Source organism: Natator depressus, chromosome 4 (genome assembly GCF_965152275.1).
Source record: "Natator depressus isolate rNatDep1 chromosome 4, rNatDep2.hap1, whole genome shotgun sequence".
NCBI lineage: Eukaryota > Metazoa > Chordata > Testudines > Cheloniidae > Natator > Natator depressus.
Genome location: NC_134237.1, coordinates 62,824,642 through 62,851,701, shown reverse-complemented (window position 1 = coordinate 62,851,701; position 27,060 = coordinate 62,824,642). Strand labels below are relative to the sequence as shown.

The 27,060-nt window shown below is 40.5% G+C and overlaps 1 protein-coding gene across 1 annotated transcript in view; it reads right to left on the bottom strand.

The window, feature by feature from the left end:
* Positions 1 to 11,507, bottom strand: part of RXFP1 (relaxin family peptide receptor 1) — an 86,302-nt gene extending 74,795 nt beyond the window's left edge. Inside the window, exon 1 of the mRNA XM_074951059.1 lies at positions 11,203 to 11,507. Within this exon, the coding sequence (XP_074807160.1) occupies positions 11,203 to 11,251 (49 nt within the window). The 5' untranslated portion in view covers positions 11,252 to 11,507. The remainder of the gene's footprint in view (positions 1 to 11,202) is intronic.
* Positions 11,508 to 27,060: the final 15,553 nt, after the last annotated feature.

The following is a 27,060-nucleotide window of genomic DNA, read 5'->3' as shown; positions in this document are numbered from 1 at the left end:
GGCCCTTATTCTAAATTCATCCATTTTACAGTAGTTTAACTATTGACTTCAGGGGAGTTATTCCTGATTTACAACAATATAAGTGGGTTCAGAATCAAGCCCAATAAATGCATTTATCTGAAGTTATCATATGTATACAGCTTTATGCATTGAAATAAGCACAACTATGTATTTTTTTTATTGAGTGAAACTCCAAATATAGGCACCCAAATGTGTAAGTGATGCCATATTATACAATTTATTATTAGTAATAAGTTATAAAAATATTGGACATTGTTAAACAAAAACCTAAGCAACAGACTTGCTTAAAGTTAAATATGCAACACCAGTAACTTCCCATCTGCAAAGTCTCCACAATTGAACTAGTAAGGCTTTGAATTCCTTAAAATGAACAAAAAACTATGTTCACTGTATTAAAAATGTGCCAGGATGCTAACCTTTGCATTCAGAAGAGGTGCCTCTCAAGCCTTGGCATAGAGCTTGTATTTAATAAACGTTGTCTTCCCAACAATGTACTAATTTGTTCAAATAGAATGTCACTGTGTTAAGCTATTAAAATTATTTTTAAACCAAAATGTTCTTGGCCAATATTCATTTTAACTTCATCAGTTCCTGTGGGAAAATAATTTCTGTAATTTTTTTTAGTACCTGACTTTCTACTCTACTAGTTAAACACTTTGCTGTTGCTTTAAACGAATGTTTCCCAGAAGTAGCAATACAACTTTAAGATGTGCAGTAAGACATGTATTTTAGCAACGTTTGCTTGATTTTTGCTTTCTTCTGACACTATGTAATCGGGGTGTGACAAGCCGGGTGAAAATTTTCAAGGCTTTGTTGACAGATATTTGTTTTCTTGACTAGATGGAAATTTTCTCCACAATTAAAAACATTTTTGGGTTTTCACTGAATTTTTTAAAAACTATTTAATAACCTGAAAATTTTAATTTTTATGTAAATGAAAAAAATCATTTCCATTGACAATTTTTCTGCCAGGAGCAGGGGCAGTCCTTTTCCAATAAAGTTGAGGTGGGGGTTAGAGTCACAAAAGGTTTACCCCTTTTACATGGAAAGGTCCATGTAAATAACTGCTTCTTAGAGCAGCTAGTCATGGAACCCATAAGAGGAGAGGTAATTCTTGATTTAGTCCTAAGTGGAGCACAGGATCTGGTCCAAGAGGTGAATATAGCTGGACTGTTTGGTAATAGTGACCATAATATAATTAAATTTAACATCCCTGTGGTGGGGAAAACACTACAGCAGCCCAGCATTGTAGCATTTAATTTCAGAAAGGGGAACTACACAAAAATGAGGAGGTTAGTTAAACAGAAATTAAAAGGTACGGTGCCACAGTGAAAGCCCTGCAAGCTCATGGAAACTTTTTAAAGACATCATAATAGAGGCTCAAATGTATACCCCAAATTAAAAAATGTAGTTAGAGAACCAAAAACGTGCTACCATGGCTAAACAACAAAGTAAAAGAAGCAGTGAGAGGCAAAATGGCATCCTTTAAAAAGTGAAAGTTAAATCCTAGTGAGGAAAATTGAACGGAGCATAAACCCTGGCAAGCGAAATGTAAAAATATAATTAGGAAAACCAAAAAAAGAATTTGAAGAATAGCTAGCCAAAGATTCAAAAAGTAATAGCAATTTTTTTTTTAAGTACATCAGAAGCAGGAAGCCTGCTAAACAACCAGTGTGGCCACTGGATGATCAAGGTGCTAAAGGAGCACTCAAGGACAATAAGGCCATTGAGGAGAAACTAAATGAATTCTTTGCATCGGTCTTCACAGCTGAGGATGTGAAGGAGACTCCCAAACCTGAGCCATTCTTTTTAGGTGGCAAACCGGAGGAACTGTCGCAGATTGGGGCATCATTAGAGGAGGTTTTGGGACAAATTGATAAACTACACAGTAATAAGTCACCAGGACCAGATGGTATTCACCCAAGAGTTCTGAAGGAACTCAGATGTGAAATTGCACGACTACTAACTGTAGTCTGTAACCTATCATTTAAATCAGCTTCTGTACGAAATGACTGGAGGACAGCTAATGTGACACCAATTTTTAAAAAGGGCTCCAGAGGTAATCCCGGCAATTACATGCTGGTTAGCCTGACTTCAGTACCAGGCAAACTGGTTGAAACTATAGTAAAGAACAAAATTGTCAGACACATAGATGAACATAATTTGTTGGGGGAAGAGTCAACATGGTTTTTGTAAAGGGAAATCATGCCTTACCAATCTACTAAAATTCTTTGAGAGGGTCAACAAGCATATGGACAAGAGGGATCCAGTGGATATAGTATACTTAGATTTTCAGAAAGCCTTTGACAAGATCCCTCACCAAAGACTCTTAAGCAAAGCTGTCACGGGATAAGAGGGAAGGTCCTCTAATGGATTGGTAACTGGTTAAAAGATAGGAAACAAAGGGTAGGAATAAATAGTTTTCAGAAGGGAGAGAGGTAAATAGTGGTGTCCCCAGGGGTCTGTACTGGGACCAGTTCTATTCAATATATTCATAAATGATCTGGAAAAAGGGGTAAACAGTGAGGTGGCAAAATTTGTAGATGATACAAAATTGCTCAAGATAGTGAAGTTCCAGGCAGACTGCAAAGAGCTACAAAAGAATTTCAAAAACTGGATGACTGGGCAACAAAATGGCATATGAAATTCAGTGTTGATAAATGCAAAGTAATGCACATCGGAAAACGTAATCCCAATTATACATATAAAATGATGGGGTCTAAATTAACTGTTACCACTCAAGAAAGAGATCTTGGAGTCATGGATAGTTTTCTGAAAACATCCAGTCAATGTGCAGCAGCAGTCAAAAAAGTAAACACAATGTTGGGAATCATTAAGAAAGAGATAGATAAGAAGACAGAAAATATCATATTGACTCTATATTAATCGATGGTACATCCACATCTTGAATACTGAGTGCAGATGTGGTCGCCCCATCTCAAAAAAGATCATTTGGAATTGGAAAATGTTCAGCAAAGGGCAACAAAAATGATTAGGAGTATGGAACGGCTGCCATATGAGGAGAAATTAATAGGCCTGGGACTTTTCAACTTGGAAAAGAGATGACTAAGGGGGGATATGATAGAGGTCTATAAAATCATGATTGGTGTGGAAAAAGTAAATAAGGAAGTGCTATTTACTACTTCTCATAACACAAGAACTAGGGGTCACCAAATGAATTTAATAGGCAGCAGGTTTAAAACAAACAAAAGGAAGTATTTCTTCACACAATGCACAGTCAGTCTGTGGAACTCCTTGCCAGAGGATGTTGTAAAGGCCAATGAGGTTCACATATATAGCCAAATATAGTGCTCTTTCTTGTACAAGAGGACAGGAAATACTTCACAGGTCACTCTTATGGTGTGCCTCTTCCAAAAGTCCCTCCCCATTCTACCTCATGGTATGTCTACACTGCAGTCAAAGGTGTGATTGTAGCTCATGTAGGCACACCCATACTAGTGTTAATCTAGCTAGCATGGCTAAAAACAGAAGTGAAGATGTAGCAGCATGGACTGCAGCATGGGCTAGCAAGGTGAATATTTGCCGGTGAGAGTCTGTGTTGCCATGTTTTTTTACAGCTATCTTTAGTCACAGTAGCCAGGGTATATATTTCTGTCCCTGATGAAAGACCTAAAGATTACAAACTGGAAGAGTGCCTGAAGAGATCACTGGGGCACCGACTTCTCTCTTAGAGTACGTCTACGCTGCAGTTGAAGGTGTGATTGCAGCTCAGGTGAAGTATATCCATGCTAGCATTAATCTAGCTAGCACGGCTAATGATAGCAGTGAAGACATGGGTGCACAGGCCCCAGCACAGGTTGTACAAGCCTGTCCAGGACCCCAGATACATAGTTGTGTTGCTAACCCATACCACAGTCCATGCTGCTGGGTCTTCACTTGCTTTTTAGCCCCACCAACTAGAGCTATGCCTACTTGAGCTACAATTGCACCTTTAATTGCAGTGTAGACATGCACTAAGAGAGGAGTCAGTGCACCAATACTCTCTTCAGGCACTCTTCCTCCATTCTTCAGGAAACAGAAACCACGTAACTTAGCGGCCAATCACCCAGCTTGAATAGTGAACTCTGAAGATCAAGTTTCAGAGTAACAGCCGTGTTAGTCTGTATTCGCAAAAAGAAAAGGAGTACTTGGGGCACCTTAGAGACTAACCAATTTATTTGAATTTATTTGAGCATAAGCTTTCGTGAGCTACAGCTCACTTCATCACATGAAGTGAGCTGTAGCTCACGAAAGCTTATGCTCAGATAAATTGGTTAGTTTCTAAGGTGCCACAAGTACTCCTTTTCTTTCTGAAGATCAATAATTTGAAGCCAAGTATTAGAGGGGTAGCCGTGTAGTCTGTATCCACATAAACAACAAGGAGTCCAGTGGCACCTTAAAGACTAACAGATTTATTTGGGCATGAGCTTTCGTGGGTAAAAAATACCCACTTCTTCAGATGCATGGAGTGAAAAAAAGATGCATCTGAAGAAGTGGTGTTTTTTACCATGAAAGCTTATGCCCAAATAAATATGATAGTCTTTAAGGTACCACCGGACTCCTAATAATTTGAAGGAGAACTTGTTATGAACATTCATAAATAAAATGTGCAGATAAGGATCAACTGCTGTTCTTCCTCTCGTGTCCTTGTCACAAATTAGATATTTTTCCAGCAATGGTTGTTGATCAAGTGTTGATCAACTATAAATAAGGCTAAGATTTTGTCATGGTTATTTTTAGTAAAAGTCATGGACAGGTCACGGGCAATAACCAAAATTCATGGAAGCTGTCACCTGTCTGTGACTTTTGCTGCTGCGGCTCCATGGTTTCCCCTGCCACCATGGTGGCTGGGACCTGTGGGGTTTCCCCCTCTGCCCGTGGCAGCTGGGAGCTTCAGGGTGGCCATATTTCCTAAAGAGAAAACGGGACACCCCCAGCCACTTGCCCAAGGTGTTTCCTCCCCCCCCCCCCCCCAAGCTGTTGCCGGAACCCTGTGGAGTCTGTCACCCTCAGGAGTCTGTCACCTGTCATCGCTGCTGTCGCCTGTCGCTGGAACCCTGCCAGGGCCCCGCTGGCTGCCAGCTCCAGAGTTCCGCAGCCCCAGGGCTGAAGCAGAGAATGTCATGGAGGTCTCTGGAAGTCACAGATTCCATGCCATAAACATAGCCTTAACTATAAATAATCAAACAAATTCATGCTTATGAGTAAGGTTAAGATTTTGTCACTGTTATTTTCAGTAAAAGTCACGGTCAGGTCACAGGAAATAAACAAAACTTCATGGAAGCCTGTGACCTGTCTGTGACTTTTACTAAAAATAATGGGGTGAGGAGGACTGACTGAAGCCAAAGTGTGGGAGAAGAGAGCCTGCCCCCGCTGTGTGGGAGGGTGTCCAGCATGCTCCAGGGCCCCTGCCACAGCTCCAGTGGCTCAGAGCTCCGGGGTCCCCCCATTGCCTGATGGTTCCAGGTTCCGCTGTCGCATAGGGGCTGAAGTGGAAAATGTCACAGAGGTTTCTGAAAGTCACAAAACCCATGTGGACAAAAAAGGGCTAAAGAATAAGAATAAATTTTCATATATGGGGTGGATCTGTCTATTTGTTCATAGCAATGACAGCTGGTGGTGAATGTCCTTTAGTTCAATCTTTCACATATGCCTACATATACGCTCTTGATCTCCTCTAGAGCATTCTGCTTCTTTCCACTGAACAAGACAAGGCAACAATCTTTTCAAGGTGTCACGGACTTGTTCCTTTACTAAACCAACAAGAAGATCCAGCACTCTTTGGTTAAAACAACTATTCAAAGAAACAGAAAACATAATCTGAAAGTAACACCCTGCATGATCTTTGATGAAGGACAGGATAGAGTCAACCCTATATATTTCCAGATAAACTGTCCAAGGATATTTACTTTTATAAAACTTTAATTTATGGCTGTTTTAGCAGTGAAAGTGTGCTGGATCTTTTTGTTCCACTAGTGGTTTAATAAATAGCCCTCCTAACATTGGAACTTCATTTATTAACTTTAATGACTATATCTATGGAGTTGCAATTAGAGTAATCTCTTCCTGCTTTTTGCCTTTAAAAATGCACTAAGTAATTCAGGTGAAAATAAATTCTGGAACCCAGAATAGGACAAAAGAAAATAATTTTTGAGTGTTGTTCATTTATGGGGCTTGATCCACCCCTGCTCCAATGGGGCAGCTACATCAGTAGCGACATTAACTCAGGGCAGAGTAGGTAGTTGTAACAGGTTGCACCAGGGAAGCTGTTTTAATGATCTGAGGAACTCTACACCACCATAATCCTTGGGGATGCATTAAGTCTTCATATCTCTAAGATATTTTGTCCCTGCACGGCTGGCTTCTCCTACATTCTGGGCTGTTCTTTGACTTTAGGCCCTTCTCAACATCCATACGAGCACTGTGAATTATACTTAGAATTTCTGATCTCACATTGTGTAGTATTATGACAAGGTGGCCTTTGTTCAGAATCCCATCATATGTAACAATTTCACCTCTATAGTACCATTATGTTTTATTATTTGGTGGTGCCTGGGCTTTTTCTGTTGGCCATCTCTCTAGTATTATGCTTTCTCCATCCGTAGCACTGAGTAATCCTGTACTCGTTTGAATGTCAAGTTTTGTTTCAGTAATGGGTGGTACTTGAATCAGACATACTTCAAACTTCTTTTCCTGCAGCTCTTTGCTTTCACTATTTATAAATATTCTTGAGCATATTCATTAGAAGCTCCAACATAAAATTCACCTTTGTTCATTTTTTTCCAGTGTCACAAACCTATCTGTTGTAGAGCCTTGTTTTGCAAATTGATCAAGTGGCTCAAAAACAACTCTTTCTGCATCAGAGCATATAGTCCTCCACCAGAGCATATGTCCATGAGCATATGTATTCTGATTTGGTATTTCTTTGCAATTTGTACTGAAAGTGAATGGTTGCTTTTATTGAATGCTGCTGCACCACCTCCTGTGTGGGAAACCTTTGCATTGTGTTCAATTGCCTTCACGTATATTGTAGATAAGTATGGCGTTTGCCCCAAGTTTACTTTTGTGTTCCGCCTTAGAATGCATTTTTAATCAGATGCACTTCCTTTTTGTCACTGCTCACTAATACTTCAATTTGGGAGGACAATTTTCACCAGGCCAGCAAATGTCAACAGTCGTGTGCAAAATGAAGTCTCTCTCTCACACAATAACATTATTTTGACAGTCAACTCTACTACAGATAATTTGGTCTCTAATTAACCCATCTGTATGCTGGATCCATACCACCAGAGGATTCTCCTTGGTCCATGGCCAGAGACATCAGTTCTTTGGCCAGAAACTGCAAGCAATGCAGTTCAAAGTGGACACATGGCACATCATCAGAGATCTGATGCCTATCTTTTAATTTGGCAAAGCCCCAATATGTAGTACAATGGTCCTGCTTCCTAAAGGGAAATTTTGCCACTGACTTTCATAGAAGTAGGATTTGGCTCAATGTGTAACAAAAACTCAGAATAAAGGATACAGATGAAAGAATAATGCAAAGCAGCTTAAAATAATGTTGGATAATTTCTTTTGCTTTAGAACATGCTATATTATCTCTGCCTTATGAAACAGAATTTCTAATGAAATGTTTCATATAAAGAGTCTTGAAGTTTAAATCTCCTTAGTGTGATAGATATGCTTGCTTTGATCTGATTAGCTCTTGGAAATCCCCAAGGCTCCGGGCTGCTGGCCCCATGCCGCCCGGGGTCCCTATGGAGAGCTCTGTCCACCATTAGGGAATTTTCCCTCCCCGAGAATCCCCTGTAACATTTCATGAACCCCAGTTTGGGAACCACTGGGATGGAGAGTGCATGGAAAGAACCAGGGTTACAACAACAGTAAAAGATAAGTCATCTTCTCCTTGTCACACCTTTCGAGCTACTATAGTGCCTTTCTTTTTTTAAAAAAAAGAAAAGGAGTACTTGTGGCACCTTAAAGACTAACCAATTTATTTGAGCATAAGCTTTCGTGAGTTACAGCTCACTTCATCGGATGCATACCGTGGAAAATACAGAAGATGTTTTTATACACACAGAGCATGAAATACCTGCACTTACTCTTACTATCTGGTGGTCCAGACAGTGACTAAACAGACTCTAAATGAACAAAGTAAAATTAAGAAAATACTGAAAGTTAAAATAAGTTTGGGAGAAATTTAATATACAGAGTAATTCATTTGCAAAACAGAGGCTGCAACTGTGTGTGTGTGTGTTTGTTTGTGGGGGCAGGGGAGAAAGTATATTAAAATTGTAGACACTTAGAGGGGAAAAACATTACAGAGGACCAAAACAATATAGGTGGATTAATAAACATAGATGGGCCATATGATCTTCCTTGTAACTAAAATGATGTTACTATGGTACACATTAAAAAGACAAGGAGGGTGAGGTAATATCTTTTAATGGACCAACTTTGAAGCTTGTCTCTCACCAATAGAAGTTGGTCCAAACAGAGATATTACCTCACCCACCTTTTCTCTCTAATATCCTGGGACCAACATGGCTATAACAACTCTTCATATGTTACCTACTGTGAGTCAATAAATGCCTCAAGTTAATTGACATTATAGTTAGGTTTGACAGAATTCTATTTTTTATATAATTTTGATGGATAATATTGACTTTTTTTTAGATTTTTTTTTATTTAAATTTTCAGTTACAGGAAATTAAGGGGGTAGGTCAGAAATTTTTAATGACAGCAGACAGTCAGATTCAAAACATTAAAGCTTTATAACTATTAAAACACCAGTTGTTAACATCACATGTCAAAATATACAAAGTAAATATCCTTACATCAAACTCTAAGTTCTTAAGCAGCAGTTTACTTTGTCTATTTGTAAATTTCCGGTATTACTGATGGAAATATTCTTTAGTGGGTTTGTACGTGTATGGTGAAATCAACATTTGGCAATTTCAATCTAACCCTTTCAAGGCTAATTATACTACTATAAGACTTGTAATCATATAAACTGTCCTGATTTGCACTTGTATAGCTGTACTTTTTAATGTATTGTAATATCAATTAGAAAATGTTCACTTTAGAAGTAAATATATTTTAACTGATAGCAGAAATAATTTAAACAATAATTTGCATAGACATGTCTTGTGTATATTTTTTTTAATTTCTTCCTTGTTGTTTTGAGCTTAAAACAATAATGTGGAACAATAATTTGAAGTCTATTTTATTTTTTAATTTTTAAACTAAACTTATTGGGTGACTGACCATATAAGAAGATTTTATTAAATCAGACTTTGCTCATAGACTAGTCAAGATCACATTATATACAATTATGGTCTGTATCCCTCCAGGAATGATATCACATGAGATCAATACTGAATTTCTTGCATACCTAAAGCTCAGATATTATGATGATATAATCTGTAAGGGCCTGAGGAGACATGGCGTTGTCCAGTGGAAACAGGTGTTTGACTTAGGAGACCTGGATTCTACTCCTAGCTGTACCACTGAACTACTGGACGGCCTTGGGCAAGTCACTTCACCTCCGTGTGCCTCTTTCTGGGCAGGTGGGGCTCGTCAGCCATGGAAGACAGTCCACCTAGAAGAATGAAAACTCTGATCTCAAACCAAGATCAATAGGCCTGACTGCTGGTTTGCAAAAGTTGTGTCAATCACAGGTGCTATATGGGTCTTCACGAGTGACACTGGCTAATGGGACAAGGTGAATGCCAAGCAAGCAAGCAGTCTGTAAGGGCTTGATCCAAAGCAAGCTGCAGGCAACAGGAGTTTTTCCATTGACATCAATGGACTTTAGATCCCCAGGCTATATAACCCCAGGAATGACATCACAAAAGGTCTATATTGCAATTCATTTCTTACATACCCTAAACTCCCACTGAAGTCAATGGGAGCTTAGCATATTGAGTAGTATCTTACCCCTAAGTGGTCACACTATCTGCAGAAAGGATTGATTTAAATGGAACAGCATGAGGAGTAAAGCACAGCTAAATATAAGTGAAGGTGGCAGAATCTAACCTTACGTGATTATGACATTTTAGTACGTCAAGCATTTTGCTAAATCATTTTGTTTACAAAATATTTAAATTTAGTTTCAGTGACTATAGAATTCAATAGTAGTTCAAATTTTATATAAGAAATATGTATTTATTAAGGAATGGAGAAACTAAGAAGAAAATCTAATATCTTGATCAATAAATAGAAAAACATATTCAAATAGTACAGTACACATTCTTACTACCGGTTTTACAGTGTTTTCTTATGGCAAGGAGAGAACCAGTTGTTAATTCAGAGGGCTCACACACCCTTTGGATTTATAAAATAGTGTAATGTCCCTAAGAAACTTTTTCTATTTCCAATTATTTCTAAAGACGTGAATAAGGTCACATAAAAGTTGTAATTCTATGGGGGCAGCTTTGCCCAAGTGGGTGGGTGTGCAGCAGTTTAAAATAGAATATTCAAATGAAATGAAAAAACAGCCATTAAAAACAAAGTGTGACACAGAGATCACAGAAGGTCAGCTGAAAAACCATCATAAAATTATTAGCATTTCAAGGAAACACTGAAATTAAAATCCATTTTGATCTTTTCATGGAAGGCTGTTGACAATGTTGAATATGATGAGTGAGAATTATGGATGTCTAAACAGAGATTTGCCTTTGAACATTTTTATTACTGTTTGAGTGCTAACACTGTATAGTACATTAAGCTAAGAAACTAACGATATCTAAAATATGGATTACATTGGACTTTTGAAATTAACCTTTATGTTACAGGAGTCTCCATTAAGTATTTACAGCAAGTAAAGACATACCGCTGGAGACATTCATTACAAACCCAAACCCCTTCCTTCAATACTTAAACACTGTCATTTATTTTTGAATTTCATTCTGTCTAATTCCTGTTAATATAAACCATCAAAAGAATAAGTGCAAAAACAGCTGATACAATTCTAGCCCTGTTTGCAGCTAGCTAGACTGATAGTAAATTACGGTATATTATAATGCCAGAAATCCATCAAAGAACATGAGCTGTCACAAAGGATTGTTAAACTAAAGTGCAGAATCATATGCATATTTATTTTAAAAATCTGCTATTGAAGTTTATCACATATCTGTTTTGCAAAGTACTAAATAATATAAAAATGTTAGGTGTACTTACAATTTGTTCCAAAAATCAGGAATATGTAGAACCAGCAGCCAGATGTCATTTCTCTTTCACACAGCAATAGAGTTAATAAAAGTGAGCGTATATTGTCTCCTAAATAGCACTCAAACCACAGTGATTGCTGTATGTTCTCTTTCTGACTGCCACCTTCAGCAGAATACAAAGCAAGCTTCCTTCCCTTTCTTTGCTCCCTCACTTACTCTCCTTGCAGTCTCTCTCTCTCACTCTCCCCCAAGCAGTGATAGGGGGAAAAGTTTCAGAGAACATACAGTCTCTTCTTGTTTACACTAAGGATCTTGTTTCTGTGTCCTGTGATAGACTAAGGCCGGGGTGGGTGCATTGACAGATATTTCCCTGATTAAAGCCATTACACAGAATAATCAGCACTCTAGATAATTATCAATGGAACTAGGGACTTTTTAATATTGTTATTGGGAAAGTATTAAAGGAAAATGAGCTCATTTAAATTAATCCCTTCTAAATGAAACATTTGTTACAGCTTGGATAAAAGATTAGAGGTTTTTCTGGTAAGGGGATCTCCTATTAGGAAGTCAATGATTAGTTAAAGTATAGTAATATAAACAGAATTTATTTCCTGTAACACCACATCATTTACTAAAAAGAAGAGTTTATATTAACAACAATAATTAAGTACTGCTTTTGTATCTTTACCAATGCTAAACTAAATTACCTGGAAGGGTGAAGAAAACAGTCCCCTTCAAACATTTTTTTACAGAGGAATTAACATTGCCGCAGCTCCTAGAATTTATTTTCCTGCTATAGTAATTGCTTTCTCCTTATTTCACTTCTCTTGTGTTACTGCCCATAACAACATCCATTACAAGAGTCCCAAAACCCTTTAGCCTCTCCCATCAATCTTGAAGCACTAACTCTTATCAGTAGACTTAGTTTATTGTTTCAGTAGTGCTATTCACTCTAAACACCATATTGTTCCTTCATCTTGTATACCTGCCTATTCTAAGGAAAAAAAGGTGTGGTTCTAAAATGTGATAGCAAACACCTTTAGGCAGGGCAAGTTTTATTTTAACATCTGTTAGCTGGTTGAAGAGAACTGGAGGGGAGAGTCCCAGGTTCATCTCTCTTTCCCCGCCACCCCCCAAGCCCAGAAAACTGAATCAAAAAGACTTTAATATTTTCCAGTTTAAAAAGGTTCAGAGCTGACACACCTCAGGGAACCCTGGAATATAACTGGTAACTTGCCAGCTGTTGCACTGCCAGATACTAGAAAGGAAAAGCAATTGTGAGAAATTATGTTTGTGTGTGAATGTGAATTTAGAGCACTTGAAAAGTACTGACCATGTTGCAGAGTGAAGTCCACGTTATTGCTGTGGCAATTGCATTAATAAAATGCTTATTATTAATTCTTGGTCCCTGCATACCCAATATGAAACTCCCAATAGGAGGAGTTAACCCAGAGAAGGTCTTGTCCACAGAATCGCATAAGGGCCAGCTGCAGCAACCAGACTATCATATGGTGGACTGGATGGATTACACAGTCTTGTCTGGTTGGGGACTAGCAGAAGAGTTGGTCCCCGTTCAAACTGAGTATAGTTACATTTGCTTCAAAGAGCTTCACAAAAGGCAGGTTAATACTCAGGCTATGTGTTCCAGGGTTACTGACGTTGGGTTGAAGGGCTTCCAGGGTGGGAGGACAGGTGGAAGGATACTAGAACAGACAGTGAGCTGAGAATGTGAGACATACACCACATGTTGTTCTGGCCACCTCTCTCCAAGGTATACAGGATGTGTGTATATTTTGGAAGTAAATAAATTAAAACTAGAAAATACACCGAGTTGTTCACCTATTTCTTGACTCCCAGGAAACTGACCAACTACAAAGACCCCAAAATCTTCTGCCTCTCAGCAAAAGAGCATTATTATTTATTCACAAAACAAGTACAACCCAGATATTTTCAGCATAAGTTTCCCACACTACCCTGTATCAGAACCTTTCCCTGAGGAGACCACCTCTTTGATCTAAAGAGTACTTTTGTCTAATGCCTACTTAACCCTTAGCCACTTTTCTGAGGACTGCTAGGCAGGTGCCAATTAACATTCATTTTGATGGGGACACCTGTTCCCTGGGAACAACAATGAGACAAAAAAATAATTTTAGCTAGGCCACCGAAAAGGTATAACAGTAACAAATGTTGACATATCTAAAGCTTTATATCACATTCCCAATCCCAAGAAACACCCAGTCTCTTTTAGAAAGTATGTTTAAGCAAACAAGCTATAGTGACATTGAAAAATATAGACATTGTGAACTTCAGAGAATAAAAGGGAGGGTTTGCATGCTCATGGTGCATGCAAACCCACAACAGTTCTATCCCAATTTTATCTTATAAGAAATAATGGAGATTTACTAACACAGTGTCAGAAGGTAGCTGGCTCTCTGAAGGGGTCAGGGGACTCGCCTACCTCTGACAGGCTCTACAAGAGACTAAGGCAGCTCAGGTTCATCTAAGAGTAGTTAACTCACCCAGTAACTGGGAGGCAGTTAATTAGGCAGGGAAGCACCTGGGCAGGATAAAAGATTAAGGACCTAACTTAGAGGGGAAATGCCTCAGCAGAAAGGGGTAGGGGAGAGACTGTAGAGAGGATTTTTCTAGCACAATGATGAGAAGCCAAGGCTCCAAAAGGGGAGCAGAGGTACAGAAGACTAGGAAAAATTACCGAGGAAGAGCAATAGAAGGTAGCTCAGGGAGCAATGAGGGACTGAGAAGGACTGGTGCAGGCTGTCACAAACATGAGCCCTGAGCTAGACCCCAGAGAGAGTGGGCTGGGTGGTCCTGGGTTGCCCTACCTACTCCAACCAAAGATTTTGGGGAAGGGTCTAAACCCAGGAGATCTAGGGCTGTCCAACCCCCTGATAATCATGAAACTTCTGACTTCCTCCTTACTCTAAAGGGAACAGAGCCTATTGAAGACCTGGCCAGAGGAAGGGGTCACAACAGGAACTGAATGAATGCAGAATTGAGTGTGGTAGCATAAAGGGAATGGAATCAGGTGGTGTAGCTTCCCAACTGACTGCAAAGGAGTCTACCAGATAAAGACCCCACCTCCCACACAACCATTGGCTAATCAGCACAATAAAAAGCATTTGATAAATCATGCCATGGTATGAGCCAATGCATCAGTTCACTTAATGTTTTTTAGCATTTAATGATGCACAGTGCTCCATATTGGGATCATATGAACATGATTTTTAAAGTACCACTTTTTCTTGAAATCACTTTTGCCCTTAGTTTGGAATAACAGTTCCAGATGTTGAAGAGGAAAGATGAGGCTGGGGAAAGGGGATCATTATAATAGTGTTTTCAAGTTGTTTTTGTGAGAAAATAATAGGCTGGTTATGTGTCAACTTTCTATTGAAAGCAGGCAATAATGGGCACACCACACTGAAATGAAATCTTTGTTCAAATCAACTTCAGGCAGATACTCAAATGTGTTGAATGTTATGAGGGTCAAAATCTTAATTTTCCACTTGTAGCTATAGCAACCTTTATATTTCACAAGTGAAACTTAAATGTTGTAAAGGATAAGATGGTGATTATAAAGTAAGCCTGGGCATCACCTACATCAGTGGTGTGCAAACTGTTGGGCGTGTCTCCCTAGGGGGGCACAGAGGAACATTGGGAGGGGGGATGAGAACTGATATGAGGTGGTTTGTGCCAGCCTCACACGCTGGGGCCTGGGCCAGCCCCCGTGGGAGGTGGGGAGAGAGCGCCACCTCCACCAACTCACCTCAGTGGGCCACCCAGTGTGTGGGTCAGTGTGCTGTGCTGATTTCCACTCCCAGCAGCCTCCATGCCCAGTGCTTGCTCCGCCCCCAGAGACTGTCCCATGTGCCTTCCCGCATCCTGAAAACCCGAGCGGGGAGGGGCAAATTGGCCCTGTCCTACAGTGCAGCCTGGCTGTAAGGTAGAAGCAGCGTGCTGCTAAGGAAGCCTTGGTGGTGCAGTAATGGGGAGCGGGGGAATGGACAGATTCCATTAATGGTCAGGCAGGGCACAACTGGCAAAGTTTGCACGCCACGGATCTACATCACTAAAGTCCTTAAGCAGACACCAAAAGAGGTAAATATGTTAATCTTGTTTCACTGGATTAAAAAAACCCCTCACTTGAGCTTTCACAATTCAAAAACAAACGACTCAGACTTATAAATGATCACCACTGCTGGTCTAGTAGCAGAGGTTGGTTGAAAACATTCATGACGACCCTGCTTCCCTCACCAAAACTCATTGAGACAGATCCTCTGCTAGTATAATCTTACATTGGAGCCGGAGCTAGTGACAATGTACAAGACTAGAGGCTCTGTCCCACTACATATATCCAAACATATGTTGTGGTTGTGATATTATTGCAAGGAGCTTTCTAATGGTGCTGTTATAGATAGTGTTAGAAATTTTCTTTATCTGAATGTACAGAAGTTTGACCTTGAATGAAATGCGAACTGTTATGATGCATTTTTTAAAAAGATGCTGAGCACAGCACCAGCAAAGTCTGTTGTCTTTCCCTGAATGTGTCTTTGACTGGGTCTCTATTTAGCTGCAGCTGCTGCCTAGAGCTATATTCATGCAAGCAAACAAAATATACAAGGGTAAGCAACAGAAAAATATCCACCAGTGAATTAAGGCCATAGTTACCATGTCAGCTGAGAATGAGGGACTCCATCTCTTTCTGCACCTTTCTCCATGGCCTCACCTGCATCTCTCTCAAACTGCCTTCTAGGTCCCACTCCCTACACTCACAGCATGCCCCTCCCCTTGAAACATTTAAGAAAGTGCCTTGGTTTTCACCTTTTCCCAGGCCTGAGGGGAGGCAGCAGGATGGGGTTGTCTAGGGCTCCCTTTCTAAGGCTTTGGGAGAGGGACCAACTGCCATGGTGCAGGGGAGGGGGTGCTCTTGGGGCTGTAGAGGTAGAGAGGAGAGGAGAGGGAGAATGGAGAGCCAGTTCCATTTTTCTATGGGGGGGGGTGAGGGGAAAAGAACCAGAAAGAGCCAAGCAGCTTGGGCTCACTCCTTGCCCCTTATTTCATGCACCAGTTTTGAGGGGGAGGTGGGTGCAATAGACTGGAAAAGGAAGCAGAGCTGTCTCTTAGTGGTTGGGCTTTGTGACACTCCTACCCACTTCCTCCTGTGGAAAAAACACATCTGCCCAAAATTGCTCTCCATTTCTGAGAGGTGCTAAGCTGGGGTGGTCTGCTAACCACATGCAGCAGTTTGAGTAGCGATCCTTCCCTAGCTAGGGAGTGGGGAAAGGCAGCTAATCGGATGGCAGTTTTCCCCTCACAGACCCATAGGAAGGGGTGAAAACAAGTAGTTATATTGTAGATCAGCAAGACTTACGCATATGTGTATTGCAGCTGTTGTATGTTTAATAGAGTCATAGTGTCTAAGGCCAGAAGGGACCAGTGTGATCGTTTGGCCTGATTTCAGGCCATAGAGTTTCCCCAGAATAATTACTTTTGAAAGTGTGTAAGCTGGTAAGTACATCTTGTAGATCAACATTAAGGCTGTTAACACAATGTGTAAGGTGAATTTCTTCATGTCAATATTGTCATTAACCAAGTATATGAACTTATGGATACTCTTTCCAATCTTTTTAATGTTTATAGTTATTGTCCATAAAACTATAGTTATGTATTTTACTTAAGGATTCTATTAATTACTGCAGCAACCTTCATTCTAACTTAACATCGGGGAATCTATTAGGTGTTCTAAGAGACATCCTGCTTTTTCAATGTCATTATTTATTCATTATTTTATTGGGATTTCCTTGTCTTTTGACACAACCCTGAGGTCACACTGTTTTCTGGGGGATGCAAAATTTTTTAAAGAAGCTAAGCTTTCATTTGAAAGACGTTTATAGAATGTCTGTTTGTGAAGAAAACCTTGCTAACTAGGTGCAGTAATTTGAGTAATTGAATATATACCATTGGATGATGTGCAGCTCATCAAGTGTTCATTATCACTGTCAGTGAATTAAAGTACACACATTGTCATTATGTACATTAAAAAAGCACAAATAACAAACCACATTATATGTTAAAACATTTTTGGAGTTATTGGCTAGAGAAATGCGAAGAATTCTGGAGACAACCTGGGTGGTTTTAAGGATGAGGCCTCTGAATTGGGGAGCATGGGGCCCACTATCAAGTAGGAGAGAAATGTTTGTGTTAGTGCCATGATTCTTTGTCACTAGTTACATACCAACCTCTTTATGGTACTGTAGTGATCAACACCTTTTGTATAAGGTGGTGTCTTATGGTCTCATTACTGTGAGACTGTAGTTAAGGTTGTATCAGAATTTTCTGTTTCAGAGGGTCTATCACTTAAGTATCTCACCTTTTTTCCTGAACCCTTTTTTGTAAACCTGCATGGGGAATTTGAACCAAAGTTCAGCCACTAATTAATGTGTGTGACAAATGACCTCCAGTCTGTACTTTGTCATTTTGGGCTTTCTTAGGAAACGTGGGAAAAACTGGAACACTGGGAAAGCCTGACTCTTTTCCACACAGTGTAGATTTGCTGACCCCTCCTGCATTGTACCATCAGAGAAAACCAGCCACTTCATCACTCCAGTCAGTTCCTTTGCATGATTGGGGAGAGTCACTATTCACAGACTCATAGAAGATTGGGGTTAGAAGAGACCTCAGGAGGTCATCTAGTCCAACCCCCTGCTCAAAGCAGGACCAATCCCCAGCTAAATCATCCCAGCCAGGACTTTGTCAAGCTGGGCCTTAAAAACCGCTAAGCCTGGAGATACCACCACCTCCCTAGGTAATGCATTGCAGTGCTTCACCACCCTCCTAGTGAAATAGTTTTTTCCTAATATCCAATCTAGACCTCCCCTACTGCAACTTGAGACTATTGCTCCTTGTTCTGTCATCTGCCACCATTGAGAACAGCCTAGCTCCATCCTCTTTGGAACTCCCCTTCAAGTAGCTAAAGGCACTGTTGCCCTGGCTGTCACAACAATGGTTGCCTTTGATAACTGGTAGTCTGTTCCTCAGACTACCGGAACATAATTACTCAGAAGAGTCTAAGAAGGAACTGGAATGGAAGCAGGCTGGGTTTGCATAAGTCCCGGTGATCCTCCTTTGGGTTTGTACTGGGGGTAAGTTACACTGATTCTTTTGAAAGGGTAATTGTTGATAACTTCCCTCCAAAAGGGTTAGATTAAAATAAGATACAAAATTCCAGCTCCTTTTCATGCTCCTCTTAATATACTGCTTACAAACTGTGGGCTATGACTTCTATGAATATTTAGCTTCTTAAAAAAGCAGGGAATTGTAGCTATGAGTCCCTACTAAGTTTTCTGTTACATTGTTAAAAAAATTATAATTTAGAAGTTGTAGTAAAACTGATGTTGCATTAGAAAAGTTTTGTCTGAATGCAGTTTACTTTCAATATATTGGTCAACATGTCACTGAGTGGTGAAATATGGAGCTTCACAAAGATAACAATGGCAAAGTGTACCCTGAAGACAATACATCTGTAAGCACCTGATTTAAACAGCACGTATATAAAAGATTTTCTTTCTATTAAACTAAGGAAATTCACAAACAAAAAACTTTATTTCATGTTAAGGATGCTCTTTTCAATAAACTAAACCATACTAAGTTAAGGATTAAAAAGTTGCAAAGTCAAACACTCAAATTAGAAAATGCCAGAATGGACATTGCCCCTGTAACCTTAATTCAGTTTCCTTGTGCATATGCAGTCATTAATTATGTGATTACATTCTGTATTTTCCACAGGACCTCTGCCTCATTCAGTACCTAGGATGGATCAGGGGATGAATCAGGGTTGTGTAGTGATGAAGTCTGTCTATAGGACTGCTGGCTCATTTGTTGCAGAAATTAGAATGTTTATACCGATTGTGGTTCTGGGAGACTGCAGGCTTGGAATGTGTTGTGAATGAGGCAGGGGATTGTGGAAGAGAAAGGCTGGTCTCATAGTTAGGGTAATCAAATGCTTCCCTAGAGACTTGAATTCTGTTCATACCTTGGCAACTGAGTTCTTATGTGATGCTGGGCAAATCACACCAAACTATTCACAGCTGGCCGCTTCTGCAATAATTAAAGGCTGTATGATAAGGTTCTGTAGGTAGCATTCATTCTGGCATTTTCTAACTTGACTGCTTCACTTTGCAACTTTTTAATGCTTAATTTTGTAATTCCTATTTTTTATAGTTTAGTTTATTGATGAGAGCAATCTTAACAAATGGTAAAAAAAAGTGTTTTTGCTTGTGACTTTGTTTAGGTGTATTATCCCCCTTAAGCCCTGTGGAAAATCAAAACTTGGTTGGGGATCCTCATGAGGTTACCCCCTCTAAGACCCTTCTGTGATGCTCTGGGGTTTCACCCAGACCAGTAAGTGCTTCTGTCACTCCCTGACCTTTAACCTTGGGTACTTCTATGCTGTGCTGCATTGGCTTACAGCCCTAACCCTAGCAGCATGCTCACGGCATAATGATTTCACCCTGGCTTCTACCAGCCTGGTTACTCCTTGCGGGGTGACAACAACAGCCCCTCCAGTCCGGACTCTCCCCAAAATCATCTCCCCTGCATTGTACAGTCCCTCCCACTGGACTCTCACAGACGTTACCTAGTTTGCTGTGTCTGAAGAGATAGAACACATATCAGCCTGCTAGCTTGGCTGACGACTAACACTTCAGTTTAATAAACAGCACTAAGATGGTTTTGTAATAAACAAGAATGTTTATTAACAAAGAACATACGTTTAAATGATTACAAGTAAGAGTGAAAGAGATAAGAAAGGCTACAACAAACAAAACACACTTTCTAGTGGCTAAAACTTAACTGTAGCAAATTACAATCTTTGACTAAGCAATTTCCTTATTTATGTCAAGTTATCAGCACCCCTAGTCCTCCAGGCTAGGGGACCCAACTTTCATAGGCTTGAAGGGCACTGTACTCTATTGTCCCCTCAGTGATGCATGACAAAATATCTTTTTGCCACCACTTATTCTTTCCAAAGTTAATTGACCTAGTTTCAAGAGGTAGGAAGGCTTCCTGGGAGTGCATCCCGCATTGAGATTAAGTGGTCATCTTCCCCCATTTGCTTGCCTGATGGCTTTGTTTACCTTGCATGTAAGTGTGTTTTTCATTGTTTTAGGTCACATCTTGCTTAATTGACACTGGAGACACAGTAAACCTGTGAAAGAACATTCCATTGTCTAGGACAGGCTATACCTAGGGACTGTCTGCCAAACATATTTCCAGCACACATAATTATTTACACAATGCCCAAACATACCAAACATGTAATATTATTATTGACCAGTGTTTTTCCAGTTTGCAGATGACACCTTACACGACACCTTTTAGGTAGATCATAACAACAGTGAGTTGGGGCAAAGAGGAATGTGTCAGTTATGCCTGATGTGAGTTATGATATGGTGTGCCTTCTGCCAGTTGGTACTGAGGGGCTTCCTGGGTCAGACCCTGGGTACTTACTTAGGAGAGTGTCTAGGGCACAGCAAGGGTCAGATTATGCCCTTGGATATTTGGGCAGCTCCAAGTTATTCCAGCTGGAGTGGCTGTGTTGCACATAGAATCATAGAAATGCAGACCTGGAAGAGACACCGAGAGGTCATCTAGTCCATCCTTAACAGGAGTTTGTCTAACATTTAAAAACTTCCAGTGATGGGGATTCCACAACATCCCTTGCTAACCTATTCCAGTGCGTTCTAGCCTGATAGTTAAAAAGGGTTTTTTTTGTAATATCTAACCTAAATTTCCCTTGCTGCAGAATACTTTTACAATTATAAAATGTCTACCTTCAGTGGACATGGAGAACAGTTGGTCACTGTCCTCTTTATAATAGCTGTTAACATAGTTGAAGATTGTTTTCAAGTCCCTTGTCTTTTCTCAAGACTAAACATACCCAGTTTTTAACTCTTCCTCATTTCTCAGGATTTCTAAAGCTTTTATCACTTTTTCAGCTTTCCTTTGGCCTCTGTCCAATTTGTCCACACCTTAAAATGTGGCACCCAGAACTGGACACAGTACTCCCACTGAGTCCTCACCAGCAATGTGTAGTGTGGAAAAATTACCTCCTTTGTCTTATACACAACACCACTGTAAATAAATCCCAGAATATTTTCCTTTTTTGCAACCGCATCACATTGTTGGCTCATGTTCAATTTATTTCCCACCATAACCCCCCCCCATCCTTTTTAGCAGTACTGCCTAACCAGCTGTTCCCCATTTTGTATTTATACATTTGATTTTTTTCCTTCCTAAGTATAGTACTTAGCAGTTATCTTTATTGAATTTTGTCTTGTTGACTTTAGACCAATTCTCCACGATAAGGTCATTTTGAATTCTAATGTTGTCCTACAAAGTGCTTACAACTCATTCCTGCTTGGTATCAACAGCAAATTTTATAAGCATATTCTCCACTGCATTATGCAAGTCATGAATGAAAACACTGAATAGTACTGGACCCAGGGCAGACCCTGTGGGATCCTACTAGATACGCCCTCCCAGTTTGACAATGAACCATTAATAGCTACTCTTTGTATACAGTTTTTCCAACCAGTTTTGCCCTCACCATATAGTAACTTCATCTATATTACATTTCCCTAGTTTGTTTATGAAAATGTCATGGGGAATAGCTCAAGTTGTAAGGATAAAATCAGCCTTACAAAAATCAAGATACATCACATCTACTGCTTTCCCCCATTCCCAGGCTAGTAATCTTGTCAGTGAAGGAAGTTAGGCTGGCTTGGCACGATTTGCGCTTAACAAATCCAATATGGTTATTATTTATCATCTGGGATCCTCTAAGTGTTTACAAATTGATTGACTGATAATTTGTTCCACTATCTTTTTAGGTATTAAAGTTAGGCTGACTGATCTATAATTCCCTGGGTTCTCTGTGTTCCCCTCTTTAAGGATAGGTACTACATTTGCCTTTCTCCAGTCCTTTGGGACCTCATCTGTCATCCATGAGTTCTTGAAGGTAGTCACTAGTGGTTCCGAGGTTGTTTAAGCTAGTTCCTTAAGTACACAAGGGTGTATGTTGTCACATCCTGGTGACTTGAATACATCTAATTTACAATAATATTTTTAACCAGTTCTTTCCAAATTTGGTTTGTGTTCCTTCTCCCTGGCTGTTAATATTAATTGTGGTAAGCATCTGGTCACAAGTTAACTTTTTGTGACGACTAAAGCAAAATAAGCATTAAACACATCCCTCTTCCCATAACAAGCTCTCCTTCCCTGCTTAGTAGTTGACCTATACTTTCCTTCATCTCTCTTGCTCCTAATGTCCTTATAGAACCATATCTTATTGCCTCTTGTGTCCCCCATTAGGTGTAACTCATGTTGTGCCTTAGCCTTTCTGATTTTATCCTTACAGCTTGAACTATTCTTTTTTTACTCATCCTTAACAATTTGTTCATGTTTCCACTTCTTGTACATGTGCATTCATGAGCAGGATTTAGTCTCAAGTACGAGCCAGTTACATAACATACCTGTTTTACTACTGTTTTGCAAGCCAGAGTGCAGACTTCAAGATATTTTTATGTGTGCAGAGATTTGTACACTTTCCTGTAAAGCATTGTGCTTGCACTCTACTAGTTAATGTTGTCGTTGGTTTTATTCTTCCTGTGTTAGCTCCAGCACAGTCAACCAACTCAATTTCCAGATATGGGCTAGTGTCCGCAGCGATGCTGCAACCAAGGAAACAAATGCTAAAAACATTATCTCCACGCTCAGCAGAAGATAATCTGTTTGCACAGTGGAAAAGAAGAATGTTTTACAATCTACCTACAAAAGACAAATACCTCCTCACTAGGCCTCACTAACAAGGAAGAAGGTGGGTTGCAGGTTGCAGCTCAAAGCACCCCAGTACTTCCAAACCTCAGTGAGAGTCATTAGCAAGCATATACTTAACTGGGGTTTGAGGGAAGGAACAGAACAGCAGTGGGAGCCTCCAAAGGAGAAGGGTAGGATTAAAAATAAGACAGAGGAAAAAATGAGAATAAAAGCAGAAAACAAAAAAAATGTGTAGGGGGAAAATGGGCATGAGAAGGGAAAAGAATAGAGGGCTTGTTGATGAGGTGCACTTAATTGCCAATGTATAATATGAGAAGACTCCAGCAGACAAAGGGAACCTCTGGACTAAAGGAAGACACTTGAGAAATACAATCAGTAGGGCTGTATGTGCCTTTGATATGCATTATTATTTCTAGTGGTAAATGAAGCAACGTTGTGGAGTCATGTAATGTACTATATGCAATGAATTACCCTTCAGGGTATAGATATTTCAAAATCCAGTTGCCTAGATGTAACATCTTAAGATCCATTTCTAATTTTCCAGTTCTAAAACTGTCCACATAGAACAGAACAGCATGAGCAGAAGGGAAAGGGTGCCATCCAATTTAACAGTCCGGAGGTCTTTAGTCGTAACCGCAAGCGGTCAGTAAAATACCATTCTTTCTTTCTCAGTAAACATCTAGAAGCTGAATTCACTAAAACATTGTGTTCATTGGCACTTGGCTTACAACTCAGATTCTTTGTTGTACATAGACAAGACATTCAGTTGGCACAATTACCAATGAGGATGCTGCATTTACTCCTATCCAGAATTAGTTTAGGCAGAGCATTAAAATAAGGGTTGCTAAACACAGACAATAAAGATGTCAGCCATGTTATGTTGATGGTCCTCAGTGAGAAAATTTAGTTTAGCAGACACTTTTGTTATGTGTTTGTCTTCCTTTGTCTATGCCAACTTGTGCATTTTAGTAAATGTTTCTATGAGCCCACTGAGCCAACAAAAAGTATTGACTAACCGTAAAGTTCTGTACCACTGTGCATGACGAATAAGGGTAGGACTACATTATCAAAACTTTGCATGGCATATGCATGTTTGTTTTCAGGTTTGATTTTGATCTGTACCCCAAAATCTGGAGACTTATATGAACTCTGTAAAACGCTTTTGTTTGGAAAATAGAATGGTAGTCTCACAGAATCAGTGTTTCTAGTGAGATTTCTGGTCCTTCCATGCGCTAATGAATAAAACATTCAAACATTTCCATAATTCCAAAAAAGGGGCAGTTAAATTTTGGGTGACAGTTTGGAGAGGTTATTAGTTTATGCAGACTGGTTCACTTACCGCTGTCAAAACTGGGTAAACAAATATTTATATGTGTATTCAGAAGATCACATGAAATTGGGCCCTGGGTATTCCATGGCAATAGAATTTGACTTGGAATCACCCCTTCCTGTAGAATTGTGCTCCAAAATGCACAGAAAAATTAAGGATGAATCAAGTAGTTAGTAATATCATGAGACTGATTCTGATCCATGCTGGTTTTACATAGGTGTAACTTCAGTGAGGTTACTCTTGATTTACACTGGTGTAAACGAGATCAGGCCCAAGATAGCTGAATATATTAAAGCTCTGATACACTTCCAAGGGTTTAGATCAAAGGAGGGCAAACTATGGCCTGCGGGCCACATCCGGCCCACAGGACTGTCCTGCCCGGCCCTTGAGCTCCCGGCCTGGGATAGGGGGTGGGGTCCTGGGGAGGCGATTAGGGGCAGGGGGTCCCAGGAGGGGGCAGTCAGGGGACAAGCAGCAGGGGGGTTGGATGGGTCGAGAATTCTGAGGGGGGGGAAGTCAAGAGGCGGGAAGTGGGAGGGGGCAGATGGGGGCAGAGGCCAGGCTGTTTGGGGAGGCAGAGCCTTCCCTACCCAGGTGTAGTGTATTAAATTGCTCCCCATAGGAATGTGCTACTTATGGAGCATCAGGACTGGCAGCCGTAAATAGTACACTTTAAGTAGCACATTCCTGCTGGGACCCCACCCCCTGATCCCTATCCACACCCCCACCCCCTGACAGGCCTCCCGGGACTCCCACGTCTATCCAACCATCCCCTTCTCCCTGTCCCCTGATTGCCCCCCCGGGTCTCCCTACCCCTTATCCAACTCCCTTGCTCCCCGCACCCTTACCATGAGTGGACTGCAGGGGGGGGCAGGGTTGGATAAGGGGCAGGGAGGTTATTGGTTTATGCTGCTCAGAGCACCAGGACTGGCCGCTACTCAGAGCGCCAGGCTGCTCAGAGCACCAGGACTGGCAGCCATAAGTAGTACACCGTAAGTAGCACATTCCTAGGGGAACAGTATCATACACGACACCGGCTTGCCATTCAGTTTCGGAACCCCGATGTGGCCCTGAGGCCAAAAAGTTTGCCCACCCCTTGTTTAGATCCCACAGGATCTAATGTATACCTTTAGTTTATACACAGTGTACAGAGCAAATGCTGCTGACCATACTGGATCTCTCTGAGAGGAAATGGAATATCTAATGTACAGGTGCTATTATTCTCTGTAATATTCACATTATGTAAAACCTTCTTTAGCGTCAATAAATAGTAACTAATGAATGTAATTTTAAGGACAAATACTTGGCGTGGGCATATTTGATGGATAATCATAGAATTGTAGGACTGAAAGGGATCTTCTAGTCCAGTCCCCAGCACTTAAGGCAGGACTAAATATTATCTAGACCATCCCTGACAGTTGTTTGTCTAACCTGCTCTTAAAAATCTCCACTGATGGAGATTCCACAACCTCCCTAGGCAATTATTCCAGTGCTTAACCACACTGACAGGAAGTTTTTTCTAATGTCCAACCTAAATTGCCCTTGGTTCAATTTCAGCACATTGTTTCTTGTCCTATCCTCAGAGGTTAAAGATAACAATTTTTCTTTCATGTATTTGTGACGTTCCCCTGGTGTTATCTGGACTGGTGATCCGCTAGGTCACTCCAGTCCATGACTCTGGGAGCCAGCCTTCCCTGCTCTGCTGTGAGAACCCCCACGCCTGGGCTGTTCACGCACAGCCTCTGCATGTAAGCTGCTCCTTAGATTGTGCAGTCGAATGACACTAGCTAATATCTCCAGTCCCAGACACAACCCTAGGAACCTCCATCTTGCAGTGTCCAGTTATGCCTGCTGGACTCTGCAAGCTTATACGAGTTCGTCAATTTAACAAAGAAATTGATATGTACCAGGCTTGTTATCCCAAGGGGAGTCTCTGACACACATCAAACCAAATGCACTGCTTCAGGTAGAATAAACAAGCAGATTTATCAACTACAAAGATAGATTTTAAGTGATAGGCAAAAAGTCAGAGTGGTTACCAAAATAAAATAATATATAAGGACGTAGTCTAAACTCTCAACCCTATTAGACTGGGCAACATCTAGATTAAGCAGTTTCTCACCCCATTGGATACTGCAGTCCTTCATATAAAGGTTTGGCCCAGGTTTAAGGAACAATCTCCTCTGTTGGAGTCTTGTCTACTCAGTGTCTTAGTTGCTTGCAGCGAAGGTGGGGGCAGGAGAAGGGCCCAGTGTGTGTCCACTCTGTCTGTTCTATACCCTCAGTCCATGTGCTTGGGGAGCACAACTCCAGGCACGTCTGAGGGGCATTGCTGAGTCTCTCCAAGCAAGGTTGAGCAATTCCCCTGGTGTGGCCTCATGCAGGTGAGTCATTGCATTTTAGCTCCCTTGCTGGACAATGGCAGTTGATGGGTTGTTTGACACCCCACCTGGGTGTTGGTTACTTTCCTTGCTGTTGCCTTTAGGGAGCTAATATCTGGCTGATTTCCCAACTTACAGCATGTTTTAGTGACCACCATACAACACAATTCTCATAACTTCATATGCATTAATGATACACATATATGGATAGAGAAATGACTTTCAGCAGATCATAACCTTTCCATTGATACCTTACAAGGCATGCTTTATATGTAAGATCACGATTATATGAAAACGAGGAATA